General features: G+C 47.8%; 1 protein-coding gene across 4 annotated transcripts in view; it reads left to right on the forward strand.

Annotated features, from left to right (window-relative positions):
- The window catches only part of LOC101679820 (high density lipoprotein binding protein), a 72,480-nt gene that overhangs the window by 25,256 nt on the left and 20,268 nt on the right, over positions 1-26,956 (forward strand). The window contains exons 1-11 of one of the 4 annotated variants that reach the window (XM_045066635.1): positions 1,502-1,520; positions 11,725-11,789; positions 12,979-13,091; positions 14,576-14,733; positions 15,956-16,171; positions 21,820-22,026; positions 22,106-22,321; positions 22,832-23,038; positions 23,194-23,301; positions 24,565-24,669; positions 24,995-25,073. In XM_045066635.1, coding sequence (XP_044922570.1) covers positions 13,016-13,091; positions 14,576-14,733; positions 15,956-16,171; positions 21,820-22,026; positions 22,106-22,321; positions 22,832-23,038; positions 23,194-23,301; positions 24,565-24,669; positions 24,995-25,073 — 1,372 coding nt within the window. In that variant the 5' untranslated portion in view covers positions 1,502-1,520; positions 11,725-11,789; positions 12,979-13,015. Of the gene's footprint in view, positions 1-1,501; positions 1,521-7,149; positions 7,281-11,724; positions 11,790-12,978; positions 13,092-14,575; positions 14,734-15,955; positions 16,172-21,819; positions 22,027-22,105; positions 22,322-22,831; positions 23,039-23,193; positions 23,302-24,564; positions 24,670-24,994; positions 25,074-26,956 lie in introns of those variants that run through there. The other 3 variants (XM_045066633.1, XM_045066634.1, XM_004743783.3) reach the window with 3 other exon arrangements.

Below are 26,956 nucleotides of genomic sequence, written 5' to 3' on the forward strand. Positions count from 1 at the left end.
GGGAAGCCTGCTTCTCCCTCTCCCATTCCCCCTGCTTCTGCTCCCTTACTTGCTGTGTCTCTCTGTCAAATAAATAAATAAAATTTTTACAAATAAAATAAAATCTTCCAAAAAAAAAAAAAAAGAAGTGGGATTGCTGTCTCATGGTGTTTGCATCTTCAGCCTTAGAAGGCTCTGTGAGTGGTATAAAGTAAGGATCTACACTTTTCCTCATCTAGGTAGCCAGTTCTCACGGAGGCATCAATTGTAATTTGTCCACAAGTTCATCTCTGATAGAAGTGTCTGTTAGGATGTCTGCGTCGTGCCTCCCATCTGCTCCACTGTTCTCTGTCCTGCATCACACTGTCTGAATTACTATAGCTGTGAAAGCTTGGTATTGGGGAGGGCAAGTTCTCCCTACCTTATTTTCCTCAGCTGTAATTGGCTGTTCTTGGCCTTTGATCTTTTGTATAAGATTTGTTGAATAAATATAATTGCATATGTAAATATTCTAAAAACTTTTTACAGAAATATTGTTACACAATACAGTATTATAAAAATGGTAGATAGAGGGGTGCCTGGGTGGCTCAGTGGGTTGAAGCCTCTGCCTTCGGCTCGGGTCATGGTCCCAGGGTCCTGGGATTGAGCCCCACATTGGACTCTGCTCAGCGGGGAGCCTGCTTCCTCCTCTCTCTCTGCCTACTTGTGATCTCTGTCAAAGAAATAAATAAAATCTTTTTAAAAAAATGGTAGATAGTAATATTACCGAAATAAAAATTGCATTAAATGTTGCAAAATTCCATATGTACACACACCTGCACACCCCCTTTTGAGGTTTATGGTGCAGTTGCATGAATTTCTAGTCTGATTAGGGGAGAAGTACAGTCTTTATGATGAAGTCTTCCTAGATAGGTGAATGTGGCATTTCTCCATTTATTTTTAGGTCTTTTCTGTATTTTGAAAAAGGTTTTTAGAACCTTCTCTATAAATCCTATTATTTTCTTACTAGATTGACTTCTGATGTTCTGATGTTGCTGGTGTTTTGGAACATGTTTGATTCTGTGTACTGATCCTGTTTCCAGGAAACTTTGAGCTCTAATAGTGTATCCATAGCTCCTCCTGGCTCTTGTACTTGGACAGTTGTTTCCAGTTTCTCAGTTTCTTCTTGCCTTCCTGCCCTGGCTCGCATCTCAAGCCTAGGTTAGAATAGGGAAATTGCCCAGTTGCAACCCTCTTGGTCTTTGCGATCCTAAAGTGAATGCTTCTCATGAGAGTTTCTGGTAGGCGCCTAACATTTAGCTAAGGAGATGTCCGTGTATTTTTCCTTTTTATGAGGAATGGGCAGATTATATCAGATTCTTCATTTGAATATTATGAGGTGATAAAAATCATTCTTGCCCTGGTGTAATAATGTGGTAAATTACTTTGTCTTGTCTTTTCTTTTTTAAGTAGGCTCCAAAGTGGGGCTTGAACTCACGACCCTGAGATCAAGACCTGAGCTGAGATCAAGAGTCGGACGCTCAACCAACTGAGCCACCCAGGTGCCCGCCCCTACTTAATCTTTCCAATATTACACCACCTTGCATGATTGGAATAAAATGGTCATTATAGTTATATATTGTTTTGACTTTCTAGAACAGTTTGATAGATTATGAAGCAATACATTCTTTTCTCCTGTTTTCCTTGTCTAGGAAATACTAAATTCCTCCTAGCTTTGTAAGTGAATTGGGAAGGTAATTTCTTAGGGCTTCCTTATGGAAGCAGGTGGGCCTCTCTGCTGAGATCTTTATATTTGTTTCTTTGAAAATTTAGGAGGATTGGTTACATAAACTCCATTTCTAACTCTGAAGTTGCCTATTTCCTCTGTTTTCAAGGTGTGTGTGTGTGTGTGTGCATGCATGTGTGTATGTGAGTGTTCAAGTTTTGTGGTTTTTGTTTTTGTTTTTTCAAGATTTTATTTATTTGAAAGAGAGAGTGTGCACAAGCAGGCAGGGAAGGGTAGAGGGAGAAGCAGACTCCACTGAGCAGGCAGTCCCCATCCATCCCAGAACGCTGGGATCATGACCTGATCCAAAGGCAGACACTTGAGCCACCCAGGTGCCCTCAAGTTTTTGATAATGCTTGTCTTAGTAGAATTCTTGTATGATTTTTCAGAGTCTCTGCTGTGGCCGTAGTTTTGACCCCCTTGAATTCTTAGTATTGCCTGTTTGTACCTGTTCTTATTTTTTTTCCCCACTGGTCTCTATCTGCCCAGAGATCTAACTGATCTTTCTAAAGACTCCTTTGTAAGTTTTATTCTCTCTTGTATGTCTCATTAATTAATCTCATAATTTCATTAATTTCTTATCTGTATTAATTTAAACTTTCTTTAGATTTATTTTGTTCTTCTAATTTCAGGAGAGGATGATTAAATTTTTACTTTTCCCTCTTCACTAATATTATGGCTTAAGGCTATAAACTTGTGTCCAAGCAACACTCTGGCTTAATTCCGCAAGTTTGGATAAGGAACTGCTTATGGTTTAGTTCTAAATATTTTCAGATTTCTTCTTTGACCCATGAGTTATTTAGAAGCAATTTTTTAAATTTCCAGGCTTCTTAAAATTCTAAGTTGACTCCTGATTGATTGTTTTGTATTTAGAGAATGTTATGATGTTAATTGTTTTTGTTTTGTGCTAGCTGCTGGCCAGATTTTATAAAAATTCTGTTAGGATTGAGAGGAATAGGTCATTTCTAATAATTGGGTGAAGGATTACATAATCCAATGAAGTAGATTCATTAACTACATTGTTTTAACTTTCTGTACAGTTTCAATCTTCATAATCTGTGAGCTGAGTTTGCCTTTGTCTATAATCCTAGATATGTCAACTTCTAGTGACCTTCCTGTTCTTATATTATATATTTTGTAGCTGTATTATTTGATATGTACATAATTGTACTTGGAACTGACTTGGGTTTTTTAATCTTGACCTTCTTAGTTCTTACTCTACAGCCTACTTTATATGAAATTAATATGGCTAGCTCAACTTTCATCAGTTAGGACTTGCCTGGACTATTTTTCCATCCCTTGACTTTCAGCCTCTGTGTCCACATGGTTTAGGTGGCTGAATTAGCTTTTAGCTTGGTTTTGTATTTACATTAGATTATTACCACATCTGGATTCATTTCTTCCATATTTTATGCTTCATTTGCCTTGCTCATCTTTTACTTCTCCTGCTTCCTATTCTGTTTTCTTTTTTCATTTCTTTCAGTTAATAATTACTAATACAAAGTAATGTAACTGATAAGTAATCATGTATAATGTAGTGAATACCTCTGAATCTACTACACCATTAGTAGATCCACTAAGTTAGATCTCATCCAAGATCTAGAACATTGCCAGGAACTTCTGTTTGAATAGGAGTTTAGATTTTTTTTATTTGAAAGTTAAAAATTGTGCTTTCACTAGATTATTTTTAAGTTTGTTTTATTAATTCAACAAGGTCTAAAATTAGTATTTCTAACCTTTTCTCAAATAATGATCTGAAATATTCCCACTTCAGTTTCTTCCTTTCATCTTATATTTGGTTGCTGCTTACTATTTTAATTACATTTTGTATTTTAATTTCCTCCCGATTTTATTGTTTAGTATGTGGTCAGCGCTTGTTTCACTTTATCTGGGTTACTGGTTTCTTTGTCAGTATTCTTCCTGGCAGGACTCTCTGGCTCTTGGTTCCTCCTTCCCAGAGCCTGTCCCTTCAGTGGTTACTCCAGCAGCCATCCATCTGTAGCAATAGCTTGCTCATAGTCTAAATGTCTTTAAATGACAGAAAGGGTTCTGAATCGACAGGTACTTGCTTCAGCATAGTTTACAGGTGTTGGTTTGTTGGCCTCTGGCAGGTGTGCAATCTCCTGGTGTTCCTCCATAGGTAAGCTGCCTCTTCTCTAGTCGCTTTTAGGTTCTACTCTTGTCTTTGGCATGTTTCGGGGTGAATTATTTTAAAGGGTGTTGCCAGCTACCTGCTCTATTTCTTGCATGGGGGAAGGAGGTTATCATTACATCCTAGAATTTTCCCTGCTATTTTTCCAATACTGCTTCTCTGTTCCTTGTGATGGCTTCTTTCGGAACTTCTATTAGACTATGTTGGACTTTCTCATTCTCTTATCTATAGTTTTTTTTTTTTAAGACTTTATTAATTTGAGAGACCGCAAGCATATGTGAGGGAGTTTGGGGAACAGAGGGAGAGGAGAGAGAATCTCAAGCAAAAGCTGAGATCATGACCTGAGCCAAAACCAAAAGCCAGATGCATAACTAACTGACTGAGCCACCCAGGCTCCGCTGGTATCAGTAGCTCTTAACCCTTTGCATTTATTCTATCTCTTGACAGTTTTTAAAGGCCACCTTTCTGTTTTACATCTCTAATTACTAGGATTTTTTTTACAGTCTCAATCTGATAGTTCTGTCGTCTGAAGTTCTTGAGTCTAATCCAACTTCAGTCGTCGTCGTTTCTGAATTTTGGACTTACAGCCTCTCTGCATTGTGGATAGATTTGTGGATATGACTTGTAGCCTGGTATGAGGTTTATTTTCTGCTGTGTGGGGTTGCTTTCTGTGTTGCTAATTCCTAGATTTGGGCTGGTGGGGTCCTAGAAAAATGGGAGTTGTAAGGACTTGAGCCCTAAATCTTTATTGAGTATTAGTCCATGGTTGCTGATACTCAAGAGGAGCTCTCACCACCTGGTAAAGCAGATTGGAAAGTCTCTATGCTGGTGGGTTTGTTTTCTTCTTTTTTTTCCCCCCAAATGGCCTACCTTCTGTTGAGAGTTCTTTTGAGGGCCATGGCTGTGTGGGGCTGGGGATGCTGTTCTAAATTTTAACTTGAGCAAGCCCACATCTTCTCCCATGTATATCCCCCTTGAGAGCTAAAAACCCAAATGTCACAGACTGATGTTCCCTTTTTGAGGTACCCATAGGGGGGTTCCTCACACATTATCTGGTGTGACTGTTGATGGACCCAGCGCTCTCAAAATCTGCCTCTACAAACTATTAGTTTAATGCACTGAAGCTTGCTGGGAAGAAAAGCTGGTCATAATGATCAGCAAAGAAGCATCCTGGGATGGTCTGTACCACAAATTCAACATCTGATTTTACAGTGTCTTTTTACATCTCTTAAGGGCTTCTGTGCAGCAGCTACCATGTGAGCCTTCTGACTGTGGTGATTGCCAAGCTTCACTGGAAGTTTCTTGACAGTTGACCTGCCAACTGTTTGGGAATCCCTCCCCTCTTCCTCCCTCTCAACCCTCCCCGCCCCCCCCACCCCCGCCACACACATATACACACAGTACTGACTTTAAAAACAAAACAAAAAAACACACTTGTCTGAGTTGCTGGTTGGTTAGTCTCCATGGAAGGACTACCTGCAAACACTAATAACCATAGTAAGGGATGCTGAAGAGCTTGGTGCTTCAGGAGGTTCTTCCAAGTGTAAGGATATGCCATCTGTCCAGGTCCCACCCTAGGGACTTGGGGCAGTGCTTTGACGATGATGTCCTTGGCTCTACAGGGTGGATTTTTGACTGCCTCACATAGTTTCTCTTCTGCAGTGATGTCATGAGGGGCTCCTGCTGGTCGGGCTGGGCTTCTCCCCTGACCTTCAGCTTGCACATGCAGTTTCCGACTTGACCTCTGCACTTGGCCATCCAGTGGGCATCTCACATCACATCCCCAAGGCAGCTTTTTGCATCACACTCCTCCCTTTCCAGTCTGGTCTTCCTTTAGTCTCCCAATCTCAGTGCAGGCAGCCAAGAACCTCCCTGACATTCATTTTCTTTCTTTTTCTTTTCTTTTTTTAAAGATTTTATTTATTTATTTATTTATTTGACAGAGCAAGAGAAGGAACACAAGCAGGGGGAGTGGGAGAGGGAGAAGCAAGCTTCCCACTTAGCAGGGCGCCTGATGCGGGACTCCTAGGACCCTGGGATCATGACCTGAGTGGAAGCCAGAGGCTTAATGACTGAGCCCCTAGGCTCCCGACTGACTGAGCCACCCAGGTGCCCCTCCCCCCATTCTTAACTCCTATCAGGCTCTGCCTTCAGTTAGTGAGGAACTTCTTGGTGCTACCTTCCAAATCTGGCCACCTAGTTCATGTTCCATTGCCAACCACAACTGAAAGCTGGTGTCACCTTCACACTGAACAACTGCAGTGGCCCAACCCCCTCCCCCCAACACTTTGTGTTCCACTGAAAAAAGTACATCTGGTCACGCTTTCTCCCACTCCAAATTCCGGTCATCCTCCCCACCTCAGCAACACCTGTATGAGAGCTACCAGCTGTGCTGACCAGGCTGTGGGCTTCCTGCTGAAGCTGGCCTCTTCTGCCCACAATCCCGTGCTCTTGCCCTGTGTGGGGCACACACGTAATGTATGTAGGACTCTGCTCAGGACACTTCTATCAGAGGTACAAGCTGATGTCTACAGGTTACTGTGCTGGGCCCGCCCTTGATTTTAAAAAAAATCAAACAGTGCAATTATTTATTATGCAAGGCTCACAGACCTGATCAGCCATCTCCTCGTCTAGGGTGGAAGCCCCTGGAGTGGAGGTGATTCTCCTGCTGGCTCTTGGGCTGGGCACGTAGTAGGCATACCTGTTCTTACCTCAATGCGGACAGCATGCACTATGGACATAAGGAGGGTGGTCAGCGAGTGGGGCTATTTGTGGAGGTGATGAGCTACACCAGGAGCTGAACCCCCCCCCCCCCGGAGCACCCGGAAGGAAGCTGCTCCGAACTTCTGGGGCACGGACTTGGGTTCGGTTGGAGCCGCTTCAGCGTCCATCCGTGCACCAGGAGGAGGCGGCAGTTAATTTCCTTTGTGTTGTCCTTCGCGGTCTCGTTTATTTTTCGGGTGGGGAGGCAGGCGGTATTGCCAGTGACTGGGCCGGCCGGTGCGGGTCTCCGCGCCGCGCTCCGGAGGTGGTGGGGGTTGGGGGGTGCATTTCTCAAGTCTCCGACCCCACCACCCACTCTGGAAGCCATGGAGCCCTTCCGGAGTTGGGTCCAGACCCTGACCGCTCGCCCCGGCCCGGCGGGACGGGAGCCGCGCGTGGGGACCCCACGGGGGGCGGCGGGGGCGGGGCGTGGGCGCGGCAGCGGCGGCGGGGGCGGGGCGAGGCGGGGCGAGGCGGGGCGGCCGCCGCCTGACGTGTCTCGGCGGGATTGGAGCCGCCGCCCTATATAGCCGCGGGGGCCCGGTCGCCGGTCTCGGAGCGCGGCCCGGCTTCTCCGCGGCGGGCGGCGGGACGGCGGTACGGACGGGCCGACCCCGAGCAGTGAGCACTGGCCGCAGGGGGGCGGGGGCGGGCGCTAGAGCGGAGGGGGCGCACGGGGAAGTTGGGGCGCGGGGCGGGAGGGGCGCGGGCTGCCGACGTGGAGCGCCGGGCGGGGGAGGGGCCGCGGTCGCCTCCCCCACAACTCTCCCCCGCTGCCGCCAACCGGGCGTCCCCCCTTCCCAAGCACTCCCTCCCTTTCCGCCGCCCGGCCCGACTCGGGGGGCGGCTACGTGTCAGCACTGCGCATGGGCCGCGGCGCCGGCTTGGGAAGAGTGAGAAACTTTCCCGAGTCGCTGGCGCCGGCCCGCGCGCCCCCCCCCCCCGCACGCACACACCCGCGCCTCCCGCGGAGGCAACCCCTCAGGGTCCCGCTTCCTCCGCACCCCCCCCCCCCGCCAGCCCCTTAGCCCGGTGCGGGGGAGGGGCGGCAGACCTGGGGCCCGGGCCGGTGACGTGGGCGTCCGGCCGCGGGGCTGCTCCTTCCACCCACCCCCCCCCGCACCCCCCTCCGGCCCGGGATGGGAGGGGGGGTGCCGGGGGTGCAGTGCGGGTCCCGAAGGGCAGGGCCGGGGCTGGGACAGTGGCAGGGCCGGTGCAGGCCCAGCCGCACCTCCACCTGCTGCCAGTCTACGTGGTCGGTGGGCCTGCTCCCCTGGAGGGCTGCCGCACAACTTGGACGCACCCCAGGGTCCGCGCACGAAAAATACATTACGGAAAAATACCGAATTTGGATGAAAGGCGGGGAGGCCGAGTGCGTTACTGCCCCTTTAAGCCTGTCCCCGCCCGCGGGCTCGCGTGGCCAGTGGGAGGGCCTGCTGAGGTGGCATCTGCGAAAGTTCCTCCTGCGGGACGGGACGGGTGCCGACTTCGGAACTCGCCAGAGCCGCTCACCTGGCCCTCGTGGGGCCTCGCGCTCTCGCCTTGGAGCTTTGGGAACTTTTAGCCCGCGGGGAATTTGGGTTTGTTCTCAAGCTTGGTTTGTGGGTCTTGAGAAGTACTTTTGGGGGGGAAATTCCTTTGCAGGTTTAGTGTGGGGATAAAAGTAAATTTAATTTTGGAGGAAGAGGACGGGAGTTCTGGGTTTCCACCGGAGGTTCTTGATGTCATCCATGTTCAGTCCTGTCTAGTTTTGTGAAGCGAGGAGATTGTCATTAGGTGGCTGAGCTAAAGTTCTTTCCCTGCTTTTACTTCTTTGCAAAGACTTTTCCTTTTGAAAATATAATTGGCAGAATGGCACCAGGGAATCAACAAGTGTTTATAATAGAGAAAGAAAATTCTTCTTTTAAAGACTTTTCCTGTTGTCTGTGTGTTAGGATCAGGCTTCAGATGTAGTCTGCAGATGTCATTGGGACTTTGAGTTTCTCCCACATGATAGGAGTGCCTGACAGTTCTCCCTGATGGAAGAGTAGAGTCTGTGCTTCTGTCTGCCTGCCTTCCTTTGGGTCTAGTTCTGTTTGCTGCTTAGTTATATTTTGAGAGGTGTTCCCCCGTGCACCCCTCCCAACATTTACACTCTGAGAAATAAGACTTAAAGTCCACATTGAGAGTAGTTTGAGATTTGCTTTGAGTGAATGGATCTCAGTGCTTCCTGCAGGGAGAGTACTTGAGAGCAACCAAAATGAGGAAGGGATTGGAGCAATCTTGGGAAGAACTGGAGGAGAAAGGGCTTCACATGTCTGAAGCACTCTTGTAGAGAAGAGTGGACTTGTTCTCTGTGGCAAGAGTGGAGCAAGAAGTTGTAGATCTTGGCACTACATGAGGCAGACTATTCTGACAGCTGTGCAGAGGTGAAGCAGGGCTCCCTTGGAAAGCCGCACAGGTCCTCTCTGGTGGTAGTCAAAGATTGCTGTCAAGTGGTGCCTGAGGTCCCTTTCCAGCTCGATTTGAGCAGTTTATTAGATTAAGTGAGGAACTGTGATAGCATGTTTGGCCTCTATTCTTTGATAATGGAGCTTGTGTAAGGTCCCCTGAGAACTTAAGATAGTAGTGATCACTGGTGAGGTCGTCCAAAGACTCGATGGAGTGGGAGTCATCTTGCTGGGTGTTGTCTGTGAAGACAGAACGAGGGCTAGTAGGGAGCAGGTTTGGGTGGGCATAAGGCTGTGGGGGGCAGTTTCTTAGGTGCTGCTTTGTGGAAGTAGAGGCAGGCAGGCAGTCATGCTGAGAGCTTGTTAGGAGAACTGCCATTGGCCTTTTATACAGTCTCAGCCCAGAGCCTCAGGTAGAGGGAGGTCTGCATTTACATATGTGTTTAAAGTAGATTCTAAAAACATGGGGTTTTGAGAAGTTTATAAGAAAATGAGAAACTTTATTTGATATAAGAGCTCTGATGTTAACTCTGCTACTTGTTGCGATCCATTCATTTCCACCTGTGATAAACTGCCACTGGAAATCTGGGGACTAGAGACCTCACGTATCTTGTCAGACAAGTCTGGACTTTCTGGAGATCCACTCTGTTCTGCTGCTCAAGGGCCTGTGCACACCTGGGGTCATTAGAGGCTCTGGGATAGGCTCTCCCTCTGACACATTAGTAGGTTTAGTAGGGTTGGTGACCCTTTCTTGAGCCTCTTGGACTAAGGAGTTTTGTAGAAGAGTTGGCTGGAATTGACTGCTGAAAGGTGTTAGCTATCTCAGAAGAGACTTTTAGAAATTGGTCTTATCTTAGGTGACACTAGGTGCAGGGTGGAAATTGCTCCTGGGAGGAGGGGAGGTGGGATGGACAGTTACTGTGTTTTATAGGCTTACCCGTGGTTATCACTGGGCACTGAAGATTTGCCCTTGTCCAGAAGGGCAGGAGGGAGGCTGGTCAGTGGAAACCCAGAGGAGAGAGTATGAAAATGTTCATGTGGAGAAGCTGTCTGTCCGTCTGTCTCTCATTAGGGAGTAGATGGCTGTAGGTTTTAGGAAGTGACATAGCGTGACCTGGAGTGGGAGGCTGTTGAGATGCAAGGTCAGCAGGTAAAAGAGCAGGTACAGCCCAAGTACGAGTTCTGAGCAAGGAGGGCAGGGTGGACACCTGGGTCCTGGGTTCGCTGCTGGCACTTTGACCTAGAACACCTCCATCTTGTGCCTAGCCTAGCTAAATGTGCACAGGCTAGACACTTGGAACCCCAGGGATTCCAAGTGCTCTATACCTTATCGAAATCCATCTGTGGATGTGCTACTCTGACACTTTGATTTCATAGCAAAGTCTTAATCTTTAGAACCTGTGGGCTAGCATTGTTGGAGGGAGATTCTCAGAGTTGTCCTGGTCAATATATCTTCATTTTTCTCTATCCATCTTGGTACAGAGGATTGTCTGGTGGGACTCGGGCCCCAAAGAGGCCAGAACCTCTCTGGTTTATACTTTGCCTGTGTGACTCAAACCCTGCATTTAGAGATTTGTGGGGTTTTTTGTTTGTTTGTTCGGGTTTTTGTTTTTTTGTTTGTTTGTTTGTTTGTTTGTTTGTTTTAAGTCCTGAAACGCTGCTGGATAATGAGACCCTCTTAAATCCAGAGTCTGCTGATACACCCCTGATTGCCGCGACCTGTCTTCTAGCTTCTGATTTACGCGTCGCCGTATTGACAAGAATTTGGCAATGTTATTCTCCATTTAGGTAGTCGGTGTTCTTATTACTGTTGTGGATTCTCCCATTTTGGACACCTACCTTACTTACCCCCATCGTAAAATCCACCTCCTTGCACTTTACTGAGTGTGTGTGGGGTTTGTGTAAAGCGGCAGGTAACCTACTGGGAAGCCTCCCTCTCCCGAAGTCCCCAAGGCAAGATGGCCCACACCCTCTTGCTTCACGGAGTAGTTCTTGGTCCTCCCCAGACAGCCTTTGAAGGCTCCTTCCAACCCTGCTATTTTATGGCTGGTTTCTAAATCCCCAGTGGATTAGAAGGGACCGAAGGACTTTTACAGGAGAACAGGGAGAACAAAGTAACTACAAACCCATAGCGAGCTCATAAAGGCAGTAGCTCTCAGTCACCCTAAAGAGCTCAGGACCCCAAGGTCCACATTCTGTACTGCATGGGAGCGCAGTTTCACCGAGTCTTTGTCTTTGTGGCACAGCAGTCAGAGATTAAGGGGAATACAGGAGAAATTACTCAGCCATGCAGGAGAACCATCAATTGTGTAAGGATGTTACTTCAAAATGGTCAAATTTAAAAGTTTTGACATTAAGGGATCACTCCCTCAGGTCCAGGGGGAAAAGTTGCCCTCTCAAAGTTTTGGATGGTTTAGATTTTATTCTGATAGGTTTTGTTTGAAGCTAGTAGCCTGGGGGCAGAGCATCCTTTTTCCCCCAAGAAACTTGTCTAAATATTAGTATTAGTAAGCAAAGTATAAATAACGTTTTGCTTTCTTTTGGTTGGGAGGTAAAAGGATCTGGGTTGTAGAATGCAGATAAGTAACTTCCCTCTGGTTTTCTTCTTGTTTGCCCTCCCTTCCTGTCCCACACAGCAAAAACTGGCAGGCTGACATAGGCGGCCTCAGGACGGACTCTCTGGCTACTGACCGTTTTGCTGGTAAGTGTTACTGTCCTTTCTGAAGGTTTCTTGTCCCTGGGCTGCATGTGTACCTTCTTTCATTACGTTTCTAGTGGCTCCTGAGAGACTTGCTGTAACGACAGGAGCCATGTCCACGTGTACCCTTCAGGTACATCATCTGGCTTCCACCTAGTTTTAAACCTATTCTCTCAAATGTGAATTACATTTGATCAGGATTATCTGAATTTGGGTCGTGCATCTCGTGAGGAATGCAGGGCTTAATTTTCTTGAACTTGGAACAAGGTCTCACGGAGCTGTAAAAATTAGGCAAAAGCTCTCTCTTATTACATCACTTACCTCTCTTATGCTTTGCCATGGTGGTGGAGAAAGACACTTGGAGCATAATGACATGAAAGAGTGGGTTTCTCCTCATCACAGTAGCTTGGAGCTCACCTAGAGTTGAAGGGAGGAAGTGAACACACCTGCCTGGATGAGCCCGAGTCCTACTGCATACCCCGGCCCTCAGGCGTGGGGTCTGGAGGCAGAGACTGCTTGGTGCCTTCCATGAACTGAGGAACTGTGTGCCCCTGGGCCAGGTCCCACCTGCTCTGAGTCCACTCTGACCCGTGAGAGCTAGGACATCCAGACAAGAACCAGCCAGCCCCTGTCAGGCACTTCACCGCCCACTCCTTGCTGTTATAGTGTCACCAGTGGGTGATGAGAGACTGCTCTTTGTGCCTTGGGGCCTGTGGACATTGCTAGAGTGTGCAGTGCTCTGGGCCTTGCTGACCGGGCCTGCTATCCTTGCAGAGGTGGGCTGATTGCTTCTTGTAGCCACTGTCCTGTGGTGTATTTTATAAGCATCAGGAGGCACGTGGATGAACAAAATAACTGAGATGGCTGTTAGGAAAAACTTCCAGAGGTTGATCTGCAGGCTGTCTCTAGAGCCCCAGAGATCATGGGACTAGAGCTGTCAGCTGGGGCCTCTGGCTCCTCACATAGAGGATAACCTTTGAGGAGAGAGTTGTCCAAGGACCATCCTTCATTTGCATTTTTCCTTTCCTCATTTACTGAAAGTTTGGGTATCCTTTTGTATCAGAGGTTGTAAGTGAAGAAAATGGTGTGGTTTGCTGGTGAAACAGGATGAAGCCTTTGGCTAAAACTCTGTGCCTCACAGTTTGGCTGTGCCTTGACACTCTCGTCTCTGCAACCCTCCCTCCCGCTTCAGTGGCTCACCCGGATTGTGCGTAGGCGCGAGATCAACCATGAGCTCCGTTGCAGTTTTGACCCAAGAGAGCTTTGCTGAACACCGAAGTGGGCTGATTCCGCAACAGATGAAAGGTGAACGCCCTTTTGTCCTCATCTTCCCATTTGGAGACACCACTGCTTCCAAATCTTTGTCAGACCTTTAGGGCCTTTGAGAAGTGCCTTTTGGGACTGGAGGAGCTGCGGGGTGGAGCCTGGCCTCTTACCTCTTCCCTGCTCCATCTGGCACTGCCTGCATGGCTCTTCTGTGCAGGGTGGAATTGGGCGGACTGACAGATACTTCTGGGTGCAGGAAGTTTTGAAGTGTGGACCACTTCCTTTCGGGAAAGCCAGTGATTTTGATCTTTGGTCATTAAAATGAGATTGTTTTTCAAAATTGCTGTCCCCCAAGTGTGCTGAACTAAAATCCTTCAAAATCTGGTATATATTTACAAAAACAGGATAGCTTGATTTGAATGCTAAAGGTTCATCTATAATCTTTCAGCTGTATGTAGAATTATTTAAAATGTTCAGGTGAGAGAGTAGATTAACTGAATCAACAGTCAGTTGTTAAGTGTAATTAAAATAAAAAACTCACTTCGTGCATCCCACTGGCTGTGTTATAAGTGCTCATTTCTAGGGCAGTGGAGGCCCACATCGTGCAGAGTGCCTGCCAGACGTACTCTCTTTACCTGATGCACCAGCCCTGTAGAGTCTGCATTTCTAGATGAGGGAAGCAAGGCTCTGACGGGCTCCAGCTGCTTGTCAGCGCCAGGCCTTTACTGGTGTCCCCGCATAGCAGAGCTGTGCAGCTAGAAGTGGTGAACCCCGAGATAGACGCAGGCCTGTCTGATTCCAAAGGTCATCTCCCTGCTCTGTGGCACATCCATTCACAGTGGGTTTTATTGAGCCCTGCCATTGCTGGGGCATTTGGGGTGATCCAAAACAGTTCCTCTCCTGTTTTCACGGAGCTGTGGTTAATGGGACACAAAACCGTGAATGATCAGGGCACTGTGGGGAATGGAAGCACTTACTGCTTTTGTTGCTCTTTGCAGGGGGCGGGGGTCAGAGATGGCAGCTCCCACAAGGGTGATTTTCAGCACCGTGTACTCTGGTGGGCAGTCGGCTGGAGTCTGTCTCAGAGGCAGTCCCCACAGGCAGTGCTGAGCAACAGCGTTATCTTGTTCTGCGAACTGAAGGGCTGGTTATGTGCCAGGCATTGTCATAGTTGTGATTTTTTTAAGTACAGGATCAGCAGGGTCTGGGGCTGAAATTCTTTGTGGTAAGGCCTGTTTTCAAGGGGCTCACCCCGTTCAGAGAGGAGTGGAGCCCCCAGTGTCTGAACTGACCGCTCCTAAGGAAGGCTACTTCTCCAGGCCACATGCTGAACCTGAGGGCACGCTGGGCCTAGGGACCTCCTGGGATGCTTCCCATCGCTGAATGAAGGGATTGGGGTACAGGGTGTCACTCAAGAAATTAATGTTGTTTCTCTTCTATTTTGACATTAAAACTCTCCAAGTGTTTTTTTGTCTAATGTTGAAAGCACTGTATTTCCTTTTAATCCATGTTGGCCGGTCCAGTTGCTACTTTAAATTCAGAAGAGGAGAGCGACCCCCCAACCTACAAAGATGCCTTTCCTCCACTCCCGGAGAAATCAGCTTGCTTGGAAAATGCCCAGGAGCCTGCTGGCGCCTGGAGTAACAAGATCCGGCCCATCAAAGCTTCTGTCATCACTCAGGTAGAAACTCCTTTCTTTTCTTTACCTGCTCCTCCAAGCAGGAAGTGGAAGCCTCTGATGGAATGGGTTCTGAACACACACGAATGAGCAGGCTTTGGGGCATGTAAGGGGAGAGGCTTTCGGAGTAGATCCGACCCCACTGCTTGTGAGCCGTCCATGCTCATGCTTACCGCCTGGTCCCGGCACTCGAGGAACAGGTCCCGTTGTTTCTTAGGTCCACTACAACCGTCTCTGCTCCCAGTTGCTGGAAGGGGCTTTCCACGTCACCAGCCCCAACAAGAACTTGTCCGTCTTCTCTGCTTTCTCTCCCACCATGTCAAAGCAAGTCTTTTCCTTTTGGCGTACGTGACCCCATTTTCTTGGTTTTCTTTGATCTCGTTACCCCATCTCTCTGTTACCTTAGCATGGGATATTGGCAGGCAAAGTACTTCTCTCTGTGTGTACTCGTGTTGGGTTGTGGTTGCCGATCACCTACCACCCACTTGCTGAGAAGTCCCCTTCACTGAACCTGAGACTCTTAACCAATTGTATCCTGGATCTTTCCATTCTGGTGGCTGTCTATGATGGGACTGGTGTGTCCTCAGTCTTCCTGATCATGTTAACTGCACCATGTTCTACATAGGGGTTCAGACCCAAGAACAGGAGTCATTTTGGTTCCTCCTGCTTCCACCCTTGCCTCTGCTCACTCCCTCCTCCACAGAACAGCTGGAGCGAAGCTGGATCATCGGTCAGCTTGTATCCTCCTGCCTGAACCCTGCTTCGTTGCCTTCACCTCTTGCTGTAGAAGAGGCATAGGGACCTGGCCCTTTCCTTTCTTCCTGCTTGGACTGCACCCCACTGTGCTCATACTGCTCCCCGCCTGCCCCTATTCGTTGCCCTCACCCTTTTGCTCTTGCTGACCTCTATGTGTGGTGGTTCTCTGTGTCCCCCTGTCTTCCAGCCTCTCTCCCTTCCCTGTCTCTTCCCTCCACTGCACTCGGCTGCCACCTGATGCTTCTTTGCTGTCTGTGTCAGGGAGTCGTTCTCTTTGCTGGAGCGCCTGCCTCCTGCCCTTTGGTGCTTTCTGACTGCCTCTCCACTCCAGTCTCTCTAGCCTAGGAGCAGGGATACATAGAGATGAGTGAACTCGTGCTTCTTACTCTGCATATTCAGTGCCTAAACCCTTACACGCCCTCCCATCTCTTGATGTCTTCACCTTCCCTTTTTGACCTTTGCTGAGTAGGTGTTCCATGTACCCCTGGAGGAGAGAAAATACAAGGACATGAACCAGTTTGGAGAAGGTGAACAAGCAAAAATCTGCTTGGAGATCATGCAGAGGACTGGTGCCCATCTGGAGCTGTCTCTTGCCAAAGACCAGGGCCTCTCCATCATGGTGTCAGGGAAGCTGGACGCCGTCATGAAAGCCCGGAAGGACATTGTCGCTAGACTGCAGACTCAGGTGGGTCTCGCCAGCCCCGTCCTCCTGGTGGGTGTACTCCAGTTCTGTGCCACTGGCTCCCAACACATACGGCTCTGGTTTCATCAGACCCTTCCCTCCCAGGTCTTCAAGTCCAGAGTTCAGAGGTAGTGCAACAATGTTCGGGACCTTTCAGCATTTTTAGCTGAAAAAAACACTAAATCAGTGACAGAAGGGGGGACACCAACCATTTTTGCTATTTGGGCAAATAGACTGAAAGATAAAGGCTTGTCCCTGAGGCCGAGACATTCGAGAAGCCAGGACTGCAGGATGGTAGAATGAGGACACCACCACAAGTCACTCATTCCCAGGGCGAGGTTCAAGAGTCACCCCATTGCTGCTTAAAAATGCATTTCCAGATCCTATCTCGGGAGAGTACAAGTTCAAATGTTACTTGTTTTCAACCAGTTCCCATAGTCCTTAGCAGTCTGATAGCACTACTTGAAATTTACTGGGGGACTGTTGTAATAAGTAAGTAAACCTGTGATGCGTTTCTCCACACGGTATCATTTAAAGATCAAGGTAAACGCAGAGAATCTTACTCAGATGTCAATGATGGATGCCTGGGTGGTGCAGTCGGTTGAGCATCGACTCCTGATTTTAGCTCAGGGTGTGATCTTGAGGTCCTAAGATCAAGCCCCATATTGGGCTCTGGTTGGCGCAGAGTCCGCTTGGGATTTTCTCTCCCTCTGTCCGTCCCCTGGCACACATACGTGCACATGCTCTCTCTCATTCCATCACTCTCTAAAATAAGTGACTTTTTTTTAAAGTTAAAAAAATGTTTCATTGAATAGGTATAGCTTTAGTTGGGTTTACTTAGAAATGGAGGTCCAGGAGGTGCCTGTCTAGTTCAGTCAGTATACTGAGTACAACTTTTGATCTTGGGGTTGGAAGTTCGAGCCCTCCATTGGGTAGAGATACTTTAAAATACAGCCTCCAAAAAAAAAAGTGGGGGTCCTCCCCAGAGTCTGTGAGCTGACTGGGGAGCAGCTCTAGAATATGGTGGCTAGAAGGTAGGGCACTGTGGGTCAGGAGCCAGGGGCTCAGCAGGGAGGACAGGATTTGCCCTGTACTGTCCAAGCTCTCTCTCCCTTGGCCACACAGGGCCTTGGGATAGTCCCTAACCCCCACAGTAGCTTCAGGGAATGAAATGATTAAGTGGAAGTAGTTGAAAATATGTGTCAGTTGCTTCATATTGTGGCTAGTGCATAGCAGTAAGCTCTCAGGCTTTTGCTGTTTACTCGTTTGTGAATATTTGAGTAATTTGTGATTGAAAACTAGGCAGGGAGGAGACCCAAACCACTCCACTCCTCTCTGCACCCCCACACATCTGCTGCCATTACTTTAAAGCAGATTGCAGATATGTTATTCACTTGTAAATCATTCCATGTGCCCCCACTTTTTTTTTAAAGATTCTTATTTATTTGAGAGAGTGAGAAAGAGCACAGAGGGAGAGGGAGAAGCAGACTCACTACTGAGCAGGGAGTCCAGCTGTGGGACTGGATCAGGATTCAGGGCCCTGAGATCATGACCTGAACCAAAGACGGACCTTTACCAACTCAGCCATCCAGGTGCCCCTATTTTTTTTTTTTTTTTCCTTAAATAATCTACTGGGCTGTTAACTCACTTATTAAAATTAATTTTAATTTCTGGATATAAGCCCATATTTAACATGGTCTGTGTATGAACTTTCCTCATTATCTCCAGATGTCTTTCTGAGTTGACGTGTTTATTTTATTTATTATTATTTTTTTTAATCTGTGCATTTCTTTTTTTTTTTTTTTTTTTGAGTTGACGTGTTTAAATCGGCATCCAAACAAGGCCTGCCTGCTGTGTGTGTTGGAGCTCATGCCCTCTTCCGTTCCTCAGCAGTGCCCTCCCCTCCTTTTCTTAAAGCCTTTGATTTTGGGGGACAAGCAGGTGTTTGCTTTGTCTCACTGCCCTCACTGTTGCCTGTGAAGTGGTGGTTATATCCCGGTGGTTACTTTCACATTCAACTTACTTGTCTGGCAAGAAAACTTGTTGGGTGGTCCTGTGTAGTTGTTGTTGATTCCCAGATGGATCCCTAGACTCAAGAGTCTTCAGCAAATCCGTCCATGAATAAAGTTCTTGGTTATTCTTGATTATTCTCCACAGTTCACTGTGGTGTGATGGCAGCTTTCTGGCCCCCTGCCCCACACTGGTTGCTGTCCTTGTGACAAGCTTGCCTCCACCGGCTGCTCAGTCAGTGTTGGGACTGCATTGGCGCTGCAGCATCTCTGCTGGGGATCCGTGAATCCTTCTCTGTGTCATTACAAACTTTTGATATATTGATTAGTTGTTAAGGTGAGATTGCATCATCTTTGGGCAGTGGGACCCCGTTTGGGTTGGCACCCTGCAGCTTTCTGGGATGACCATTCATGTCTCCCAGCTCCTAATCTCTAATCTGAAGAGTGCCAGGCTGATCATGGCCACAGACCTAATGTGGAACTCTTCACCTATCGCATGAGTTCAAACTGATAGTTGTAATGAAGATGAAAGATGGAGATTTTTAAAGGTTTTTACTTTTTTAAGATTTTATTTATTTGAGAGAGAGTGAGCATGAGAAGGGGAAGGGCAGAAGGAGAAACAAACGAACAGGGAGCCTGATGCAGGGCTCAATCCCGGAACTCCAGGATCATGACCTGAGTTGAAGGCAGTCGCTCAACCAACTGAGCCACCCAGGTGCCCCCAAAAGATGGAATTTTAAAATCACTAGAAGGAACGCATGCTGTCATCTTGAGATATAGTTAGGTTGGTACAAAGAGCGGTGTAATAAGGTTCAGTCAGAGACAGCCTCTGCACCCTGTCCTTCCCTCCACTGCCAGCTGGCCATTCATCATCTTTGATGGACCCTTCTCTTATTCCGGTTGGAGAGTAGAAGCAGAAGATGACTTGCCGTAGTAAGCCCTGTTCTGCACCTTGTCTTTTCCTACATTATTTTCTGGAGGTGTCTACGTATCAGCAAATAGTGGCTCCGCTCCTTCCTTTGTACAACTGCGAGATGCTCACCAGATGTGGTGGGATTTATTCAAGCCTTCCTGTTGATGGGTATTTGGGTGCCTTCCCGACTTAATCTTTTACACATCATGTCTCAATAAAAACCTTGCGTGTGTGGGATTTCCTATTCCATCCGTTGTGTCTCAAGATCCATTTCCTAGCAGTGAGATGGCTGGGTCAGACAGCAGCACACATAAGTAATTGTGTAGTAGTTGTGGGCCTGTCCCTCAGGTGCTGTCCATTGTCTGTACTCTCCAGGGCCTCCCCCACCACCTTGCCACACCCATCAAAAGCTTGGGCTTTTGTCATTCTGGAAGGTAGCTGAGTATACTTTTATTTTGGATTTTTCAAATAAACAAGATTGAGTGTCTTTTTAATATTTAAGGACTCTGGGTTTTGTTTTGTGCACTGTCTTCGGACAGTGGTGGAGGCCTCTACCTTTTCCATCAGAGGTAGAGGCCTCCACCTTGCTTGGTGTAGTTGGGTCCTTAAAAACTGTACCTTACAGACGACATTTCCCACTTCGCTATTTGTTTTTTGATCTTGGTGTGTTTGCTGTATGACTTTTTATTCTATTGCAGTCAAATTCCATTACTCTTTTTGTTCTTTTGAGTCCTTATTAGGAAAATTTTTTTTCACTTCCAGGTTGTAAGAAATCTCATCTTTTCTCTGGTGCCTGGAAGGGGGGCTCTTCGTTTCAGTTCCTGATGAGTTTGGGATTTCTCTGGAACAGTGCAAGGTGCAGACCCACTTTAATCCTTCTCCAGATTCTGTTAGGTTGCCAACACCAGTTTTAAGTTTTCCCCACCCTGTGATTTGATTGGCTCTTTTTACGAAGTGTGCTCTGTTCTTTGTGTGGGTTTCGGTTCTAAAGTGTTGGTCTGCTTCTCTGTGCACTAGTGTTCTGTTCTAAGGGAAGTAGTCTTATATTTAGTACAGTTGTCACCATTCCTCCTGTACTGTCCTTTTGCAGGTTTTTCCTGTCCCATTCTTTGTTGTTCCACCATACAGACTTCATAATCTACTTTTTTTTTTTTTTTTAAGATTTTATTTATTTATTTGACAGAGATCACAAGTAGGCAGAGGCAGGCAGAGAGAGAGAGAGGAGGAAGCAGCTCCCTGCTGAGCGGAGAGCCCGACATGGGGCTCAATCCCAGGATCCTGGGATCATGACCCAAGCTGAAGGCAGAGGCTTTAACCCACTGAGCCACCCAGGCGCCCCCATAATCTACTTTTTGATCAGAACTGCATTAGATCTCTTGAGTGTTTTGTGATTTCTCATGCACATGTCCCACCTCTTTTGTAGGGTTGTATCTAGCTACTTTGTCTTTGTCTCTTTTTCCCTGTTGGGATGGCCATTCTTTCCCATTATATCTTCCAAGTAGTTACTGTTAGTTTAAGTTAAAGTTGTTGATACTGGATTATAGTTCTCTTCTCCCTGTTACACACCTCAGGAGTTTTAAAAAGTTGTGCATTCCCAGAGGTGCTGGCCTGTGTTCTTTCTTGTCCCATCTTTGTGCCTCCTTTGCTTCCTTGGGTGTCCTTCCATGGGGCCATGTTCCATGTGGGTCCACCCTCAGCAGGCTCTCCCCTCAAGCACAGCTCTGAGTACAGGCTGAGCTGGGTGTGTATGTCGCATTAAAAAACTAATGTTTTTATTTTCTTTACACATTTTTAATCATGACTAGATTTAAATTCTGTGGAGGCAGTCACTGGATTCTTCTTATGTGTAACACTGATTACCTAATATCGAACCACTTTGGGAGTAAACGTTACTCGAACAGAATATATGAGTTGCTGGTCTTTCTGCGCTAGTTGGGAAGTGAGGAACTCTGTGAAACAATTTAACATTTTTGTTTTGAGTGTAAAGTGGTCTGCTATAAGCTTATCCCCCTGACTGGCCTGTGAGTCTGCTTCACCGGTGCTGGGAGTTTTGACACTTCCTTTTTTAAGTCTTCTTGGCAGCTACTGACTGCACAGAGTCAGGAAGACTGGGAGCCCCTGTCCTCCTTGCTCTCTGTCACCTCAGAAAGTTGCTTGATTTGTAGCATTTGGATTCACTGGATGAACGCTTTGGATTATTTCTATTTTATTTCCTCAGACAGGTTATCTATTTTAAACTCGTGGTAAAAGAGATAGAAAAAAATAGTTTATTATGGGTTATAGGGCTTATGGTTGGGGGAAAAAATAGCCTGGGCCTCCAGTAACAAATCGGTATGGTTAGTCAATATGTACCTACTTTCCTGCCTTGTCCTAGGATGGTGTTAGCAATCATCAAAGTGGAAAATAAGACAGATTAGCATTCCTGAATATTCCTGTTCTTATGATGGCTTAGTGGGCCAAGAAGATGTTGAAATAATTACCCCTAAATAATTAAGACAACTGAAGGTGTGACATGGGACCATGGGAATGTATCACACTTGAACTTTTCCTAGCCTTGGAGTCAGGTTAGGCTTTCCCAAGAACATGATGTTAACTCGAGACTGTTCTGAGGGACGGGTTGGGGGCTGGCTAGGCAGGAATGGCATTTCAGCTGTAGAAAATATTGTGGAGAAATAGGCTTTTTCGTAACCTACAGACATCCGCGTTCTTTGGTTCTCTTCCTGTTGTAGGCCTCAGCGACTGTAGCCATTCCCAAAGAACACCACCGCTTTGTTATTGGCAAAAATGGAGAGAAACTGCAAGACTTGGAGCTCAAAACTGCAACCAAAATCCAGATCCCACGCCCAGACGACGCCAGCAATCAAATCAGGATCACTGGTACCAAAGAAGGCATCGAGAAAGCTCGCCATGAAGTCCTACTCATCTCTGCTGAGCAGGTGGGGCCAGCTGAGAGGTTGGGGTGTGTGCACTGGCCTTAGCCCCAGAGCCACACCCTCATGGTTCTGTCCTTCCCAGGACAAACGTGCTGTTGAGAGGCTGGAAGTGGAGAAGGCGTTCCACCCCTTCATCGCCGGGCCATATAACCGACTTGTTGGCGAGATCATGCAGGAGACAGGGACACGCATCAACATCCCCCCACCCAGTGTCAACCGGACAGAAATCGTCTTCACGGGAGAGAAGGAGCAGTTGGCTCAGGCTGTGGCTCGCATCAAGAAGATCTACGAGGAGAAGGTAGCGGTTGGGAAGAGCATGTAGGGTGGTCCCACGGAGGTGTAGCTTAGGCCCAGCTCTACCCCTAGCCTCTTGTGTCTAGACGAGTTCGGTTTCCAGTCAGTTAGGACGGGGTGCTGCTGGGCAGGGAAGAGAGGCTGGAGCTCTGAGCTGGATGGCCAGGCTGCGGCAAGCCTGCAGCACGGAGCTGGCCGTGTCTCTGAGCTAGTGGTTAGCCTCACCCTGGTGGGCTGTGAAGTCCCAACCTTTTTCTCAGAGGTGTGGATGGAACTTGGGGTCAATCTGGGCGGGACTTAAATTCTCAGGTGATTGTCATGGGGAGAAAACCGAGTCCTCCTTGCTCAGTGGAGTTTCTGGGGAGTGGGCTTTTCCCTGTCTTCCCTTGCTGGGGCTCACAGAGTATAGTCTAGGGCTCTGCGCTTGCTCCCTCCCTTTTTGGTGACAGCGTTCTGTCCCAACCTGTTCCTCCCTGGCCCTTCCCTCTGATGCCCTTATGGTGCTCTTCCTTAGAAAAAGAAGACCACAACCATCGCCGTGGAGGTGAAGAAATCCCAGCACAAGTATGTCATCGGGCCGAAGGGCAATTCCTTACAGGAGATCCTGGAAAGAACGGGAGTTTCTGTGGAGATCCCACCGTCAGACAGCATCTCGGAGACTGTGATACTTCGAGGCGAGCCTGAAAAGCTAGGGCAGGCACTGACTGAAGTCTATGCCAAGGTAACTGCCTTCAGGAGTGGATCCTAGCTGCTTCTTGTGGGGCCGGCTTCTCGACACGCGTTTCCGGGCCCCGGGAGCAGGGACTGTGTCGGGCAGGGAGCACGAGCATGGAGCCCAGACTGCACAGCCCATCACTCTGCTTCCTGGTTTCCTAGGCCAACAGTTTTACTGTGTCGTCTGTCTCTGCTCCTTCCTGGCTGCACCGGTTCATCATCGGCAAAAAAGGGCAGAATCTGGCCAAAATCACTCAGCAGATGCCCAAGGTGAGGAGGCATTGGGAATTTGTTACTCTGAGTTCTTGCTTTTGTCCTTTCCCTTCTGACATTTGTTTTCTTGCTGTTTATTCTGGGGATGGCCCTGGAGATGGTGGCACATTGTGTGTGTGACAGTTTCCACAGTTAACTGAGGAGGAGCAAAATAAATTTTTAAAAATACTCTGTCATTCTTTTGGTTTTTTTTACCCAGAGATTGTGTATCTTGTTTGGTTTCATGACTACCTTAGCAGACATCTCCCTTTTCTGTCACAGCACAGTAACTTGCGCACAGTTCCATCTGTGCTCTTGGAAGAGCACACGTGTGCGCAGCTCGTGTGAGGCTTGGAGTGACGGCCTCTTCATGCTTTCCATCTTTGTCCTTGACGTCTTCCCACTTTTCCAGAGATCACCGCAGCTCCCAGTGAACGTGCACAGGATGGCTTGCCAGAGAACATATCCCCTCTGCTGTCCTCCTGTTCACACTAGTTTCCAACTGACTTCTTAGTCCTTTTGCTTTCCTAACCTCTGAGCCCTGGTTCACACAGATGCAGTGGCTTCGTGGGGCTGCTCTCTCCTACTGCCCTTGTACCCTGTTGCCTTCTTGCCTGGTATGTTGTAAATGAGGACAGAGCTGCCTTGCCTGTGGACCATCCCTGGGCAGCTATACATGAGTTAAAATTCCATCCCTATTGTTTATCTCATTTCTTACTTGAGCAGAGAAGAGTGGCCCTGGGGGTGCCTGGGTGGCTCAGTCAGTTGAACGTCCAGCTATTAATTTCAGCTCAGGTCGTGATCTCAGGGTGGTGGGATCAAGCCCCTCGTTGGACTCTGTGCTAAGCTGTTTGAGACTTTCTCTTCCTCGTCCTCTGCCCCACCCCCTCACTTGTGCACATGCAGGAACACACATGGTCTCTCTCGCTCTTAAAAATTAAATAAAAGAAGAATGGGCCCATAACCGTAAAAGTGTTGCCGGGAATGATGGGGGCAGTTGGTACTGATGTGCTTTCAGTCTGTGGTTTTGCTGTTAGGTACATCGTGGAGGATATCACAGTTCCCATATCTGGTGACAGGAAGAGGATTAGGCCATGATATTTAGACCAGAGTAATAGGCATCCGCCAGCATCCCCCTTCAGTATTCCAGGGGAGTTTGTGGACATGTGTTTACATAAAGCAATTGGGATTGGCCGCTGCCTCAGCAAAGCTCCACAGGTTCTGAGAGGGTACTGCCACTGTGCCATCCTGACCATCTCTTTCCTGATTCTGCTGTGGTAGGTGCACATCGAGTTCACAGAGGGTGAGGACAAGATCACCTTGGAAGGCCCCACAGAGGATGTAAACGTGGCCCAGGAACAGATTGAAGCCATGGTCAAAGACTTGGTAAGGTGCCCCTTTGCATGTTCTGGGTGCTGCTGAACCCGGGGCATAGCCAGTATATCATCGTTTGCCTGTCACACATCATGCAGTGGGTGGGCCTGGGGACATCTGGGGTGAGCACTAGGCTCTGAAATAGAAGCTGGCAAAGTCCAGGAAGGTCACAGATAGGTCTTTCAAGGGGGCCAGAAGGACAGTCTTGGAATAATGACCAAAGGTGACAAAGGCAAGAGCTGTTAGCTCGTAGACTTGGGCTCTGGTGATGTGTCTGACCATGGCATATGCCATGGCCTCGAGAGCTTGTCTCTGGACTCATTCTGTTTTCCTGCAGATTAACCGGATGGACTACGTGGAGATCAACGTTGACCACAAGTTCCACAGACACCTCATCGGGAAGAGCGGGGCCAACAGTGAGTGGGGCTGATGGCACGGAGGGCAACCGTGGTGGAAGAAAGTCGTGCTTTCTGACCGGGTGTCCTAGTCTTCTCCTCTGGCTGTAGTTGGTCTGCAGACCTGGGACCTCAACCAGCCTAGTCAGAGGCCACGGTGAAGGCGCACCTAAGCCCAATGGGGTGACATCTGGGCTTCGCAGTCCCCATGGACTCAGTGGGGCACAGGGCCCTGGTGGGGCCACCCCAGGAGTAGGAAAGGTCGGGGCTCATGGGCGTGCCTTTTGGTACACGTACTAAGGCTGTAGCCCCGGTGAGCTTGCTCAGACTAGGGGTGTGCATGCAGTTTGCAGGAAGTGGGCTGAGTGAACACTCTGCCCAGATGGAGACTGTTTTCTGAAATCCCACACCTGGGCGCAGCTTGCCTGTGAGGCCACCCCCGACATCGCAGTGTGCTCCTGGTTCTGCGCCTCACCGGCAGCCGATGGTGAGAGGGCAGCACACAGCCTGGGTCCTTCCTGCGGTTGCAGGGAACTCACCTGTGCAGACAGGATGCCCTGCAAGTGTGTCCCCTTCGGGTTTTGCCTGATGTCATCCAGTTTGTGTTCGTAATTAGTGTGAGCTTGTCAGCTCTGCTCTATTTGATGTCAGTCCTGTGTGCCCGGGGACTTTTCACAATGGTAGTGACAGTCCACGGACACAGAGTCCATGGAAGCTCCCTGTGGTGTTTCCTTGCACATGTTGCTCAAGCCATGCACACACTGTAAATTGGTTTTGTTTGTTTTTGTTTTGATTAACAGTATAGTATCTTTTTTTTTAAAGAACATAAGGAAGTGCAGTTCTGACATTCATTTCTGTTGTCTGCTCTCTAGGAGTGTGAGACCACCAGCGTGGTTCACGTTATGTCTGGTCTGTTTTTGCTTTCATCCCGTACCCCCACTCTTTACTTTTCATGGTCTGAAGTCTCCAATCTGGCTTCTGAGTCCTTGGCTCTGGTTGTCTCTGCATATGCTCATGATGCTCCTCGGTGGTCCCTATGGAACTTGGGCAAAGTGCTGGTCTTGTTTCCTGTGATAAGGCCTCCCCAGGGTGTGGGAGCATGGGTCTCTAACCATAGACACTGGCCTTTGTCCAAAGTAGATGACAGAACTCCATGTGTTTTTGCAGAGACAGGGACGCACTCAATTTGGATCTGAGCTGATGGGGTACTTTCCCTAGGCAGCAATGTTTGGCCTCCATGGAGCCCTAAGGTGGTCATTGGGGTACTCTTGTTTTTAGTTATGTAAAGCCTTCCAATTTTTAGTGGTTTCTAGTTTTGTTTTTTTGAGAGTAATTTTGTGACTTAAGAACAGTGGTTCAGTTCCCAAACTTGATTCCACATTAGAAACACCTGGGATCTTTATCAGTGGAACAGAATAGAGAGCCCAGACAAGGACTGTCGGCTATATGGCCAACTAATCTTCGACAAAGCAGGAAAGAATGTCCAATGGAAAAGAGACAGTCTCTTCAACAAATGGTTTTGGGATAATTGGACAGCCACATGCAGAAGAATGAAACTGGACCATTTCCTTACACCACACACAAAAATAGACTCAAAATGATGAAAGACCTAAATGTGAGGCAGGCACCCATTAAAATCCCTGAGGAGAACAAGGCAGCGACCTCTTTAACATTGACCAAGGTGACTTCTTACTAGACACATCTCCAAAGGCAAAAATGAACTTTTGGGACTCGTTAAGACAAAAAGCTTCTGCCCAGGAAAGGAAAAAAAAGGGGAAAAAAAGCTTCTGTCCAAATAGAAAATAGTTGACAAAACCAAAAGATGACCAACAGAATGGGGGAAGATATTTATAAATGCCATATCAGATAAGGTATCCAAAAATCTATAAAGAACTTAATCAACC

Source organism: Mustela putorius, unplaced genomic scaffold (assembly GCF_011764305.1).
Source record: "Mustela putorius furo isolate JIRA1106 unplaced genomic scaffold, ASM1176430v1.1 tig00003869_pilon_pilon_pilon, whole genome shotgun sequence".
Taxonomy (NCBI): domain Eukaryota; kingdom Metazoa; phylum Chordata; class Mammalia; order Carnivora; family Mustelidae; genus Mustela; species Mustela putorius.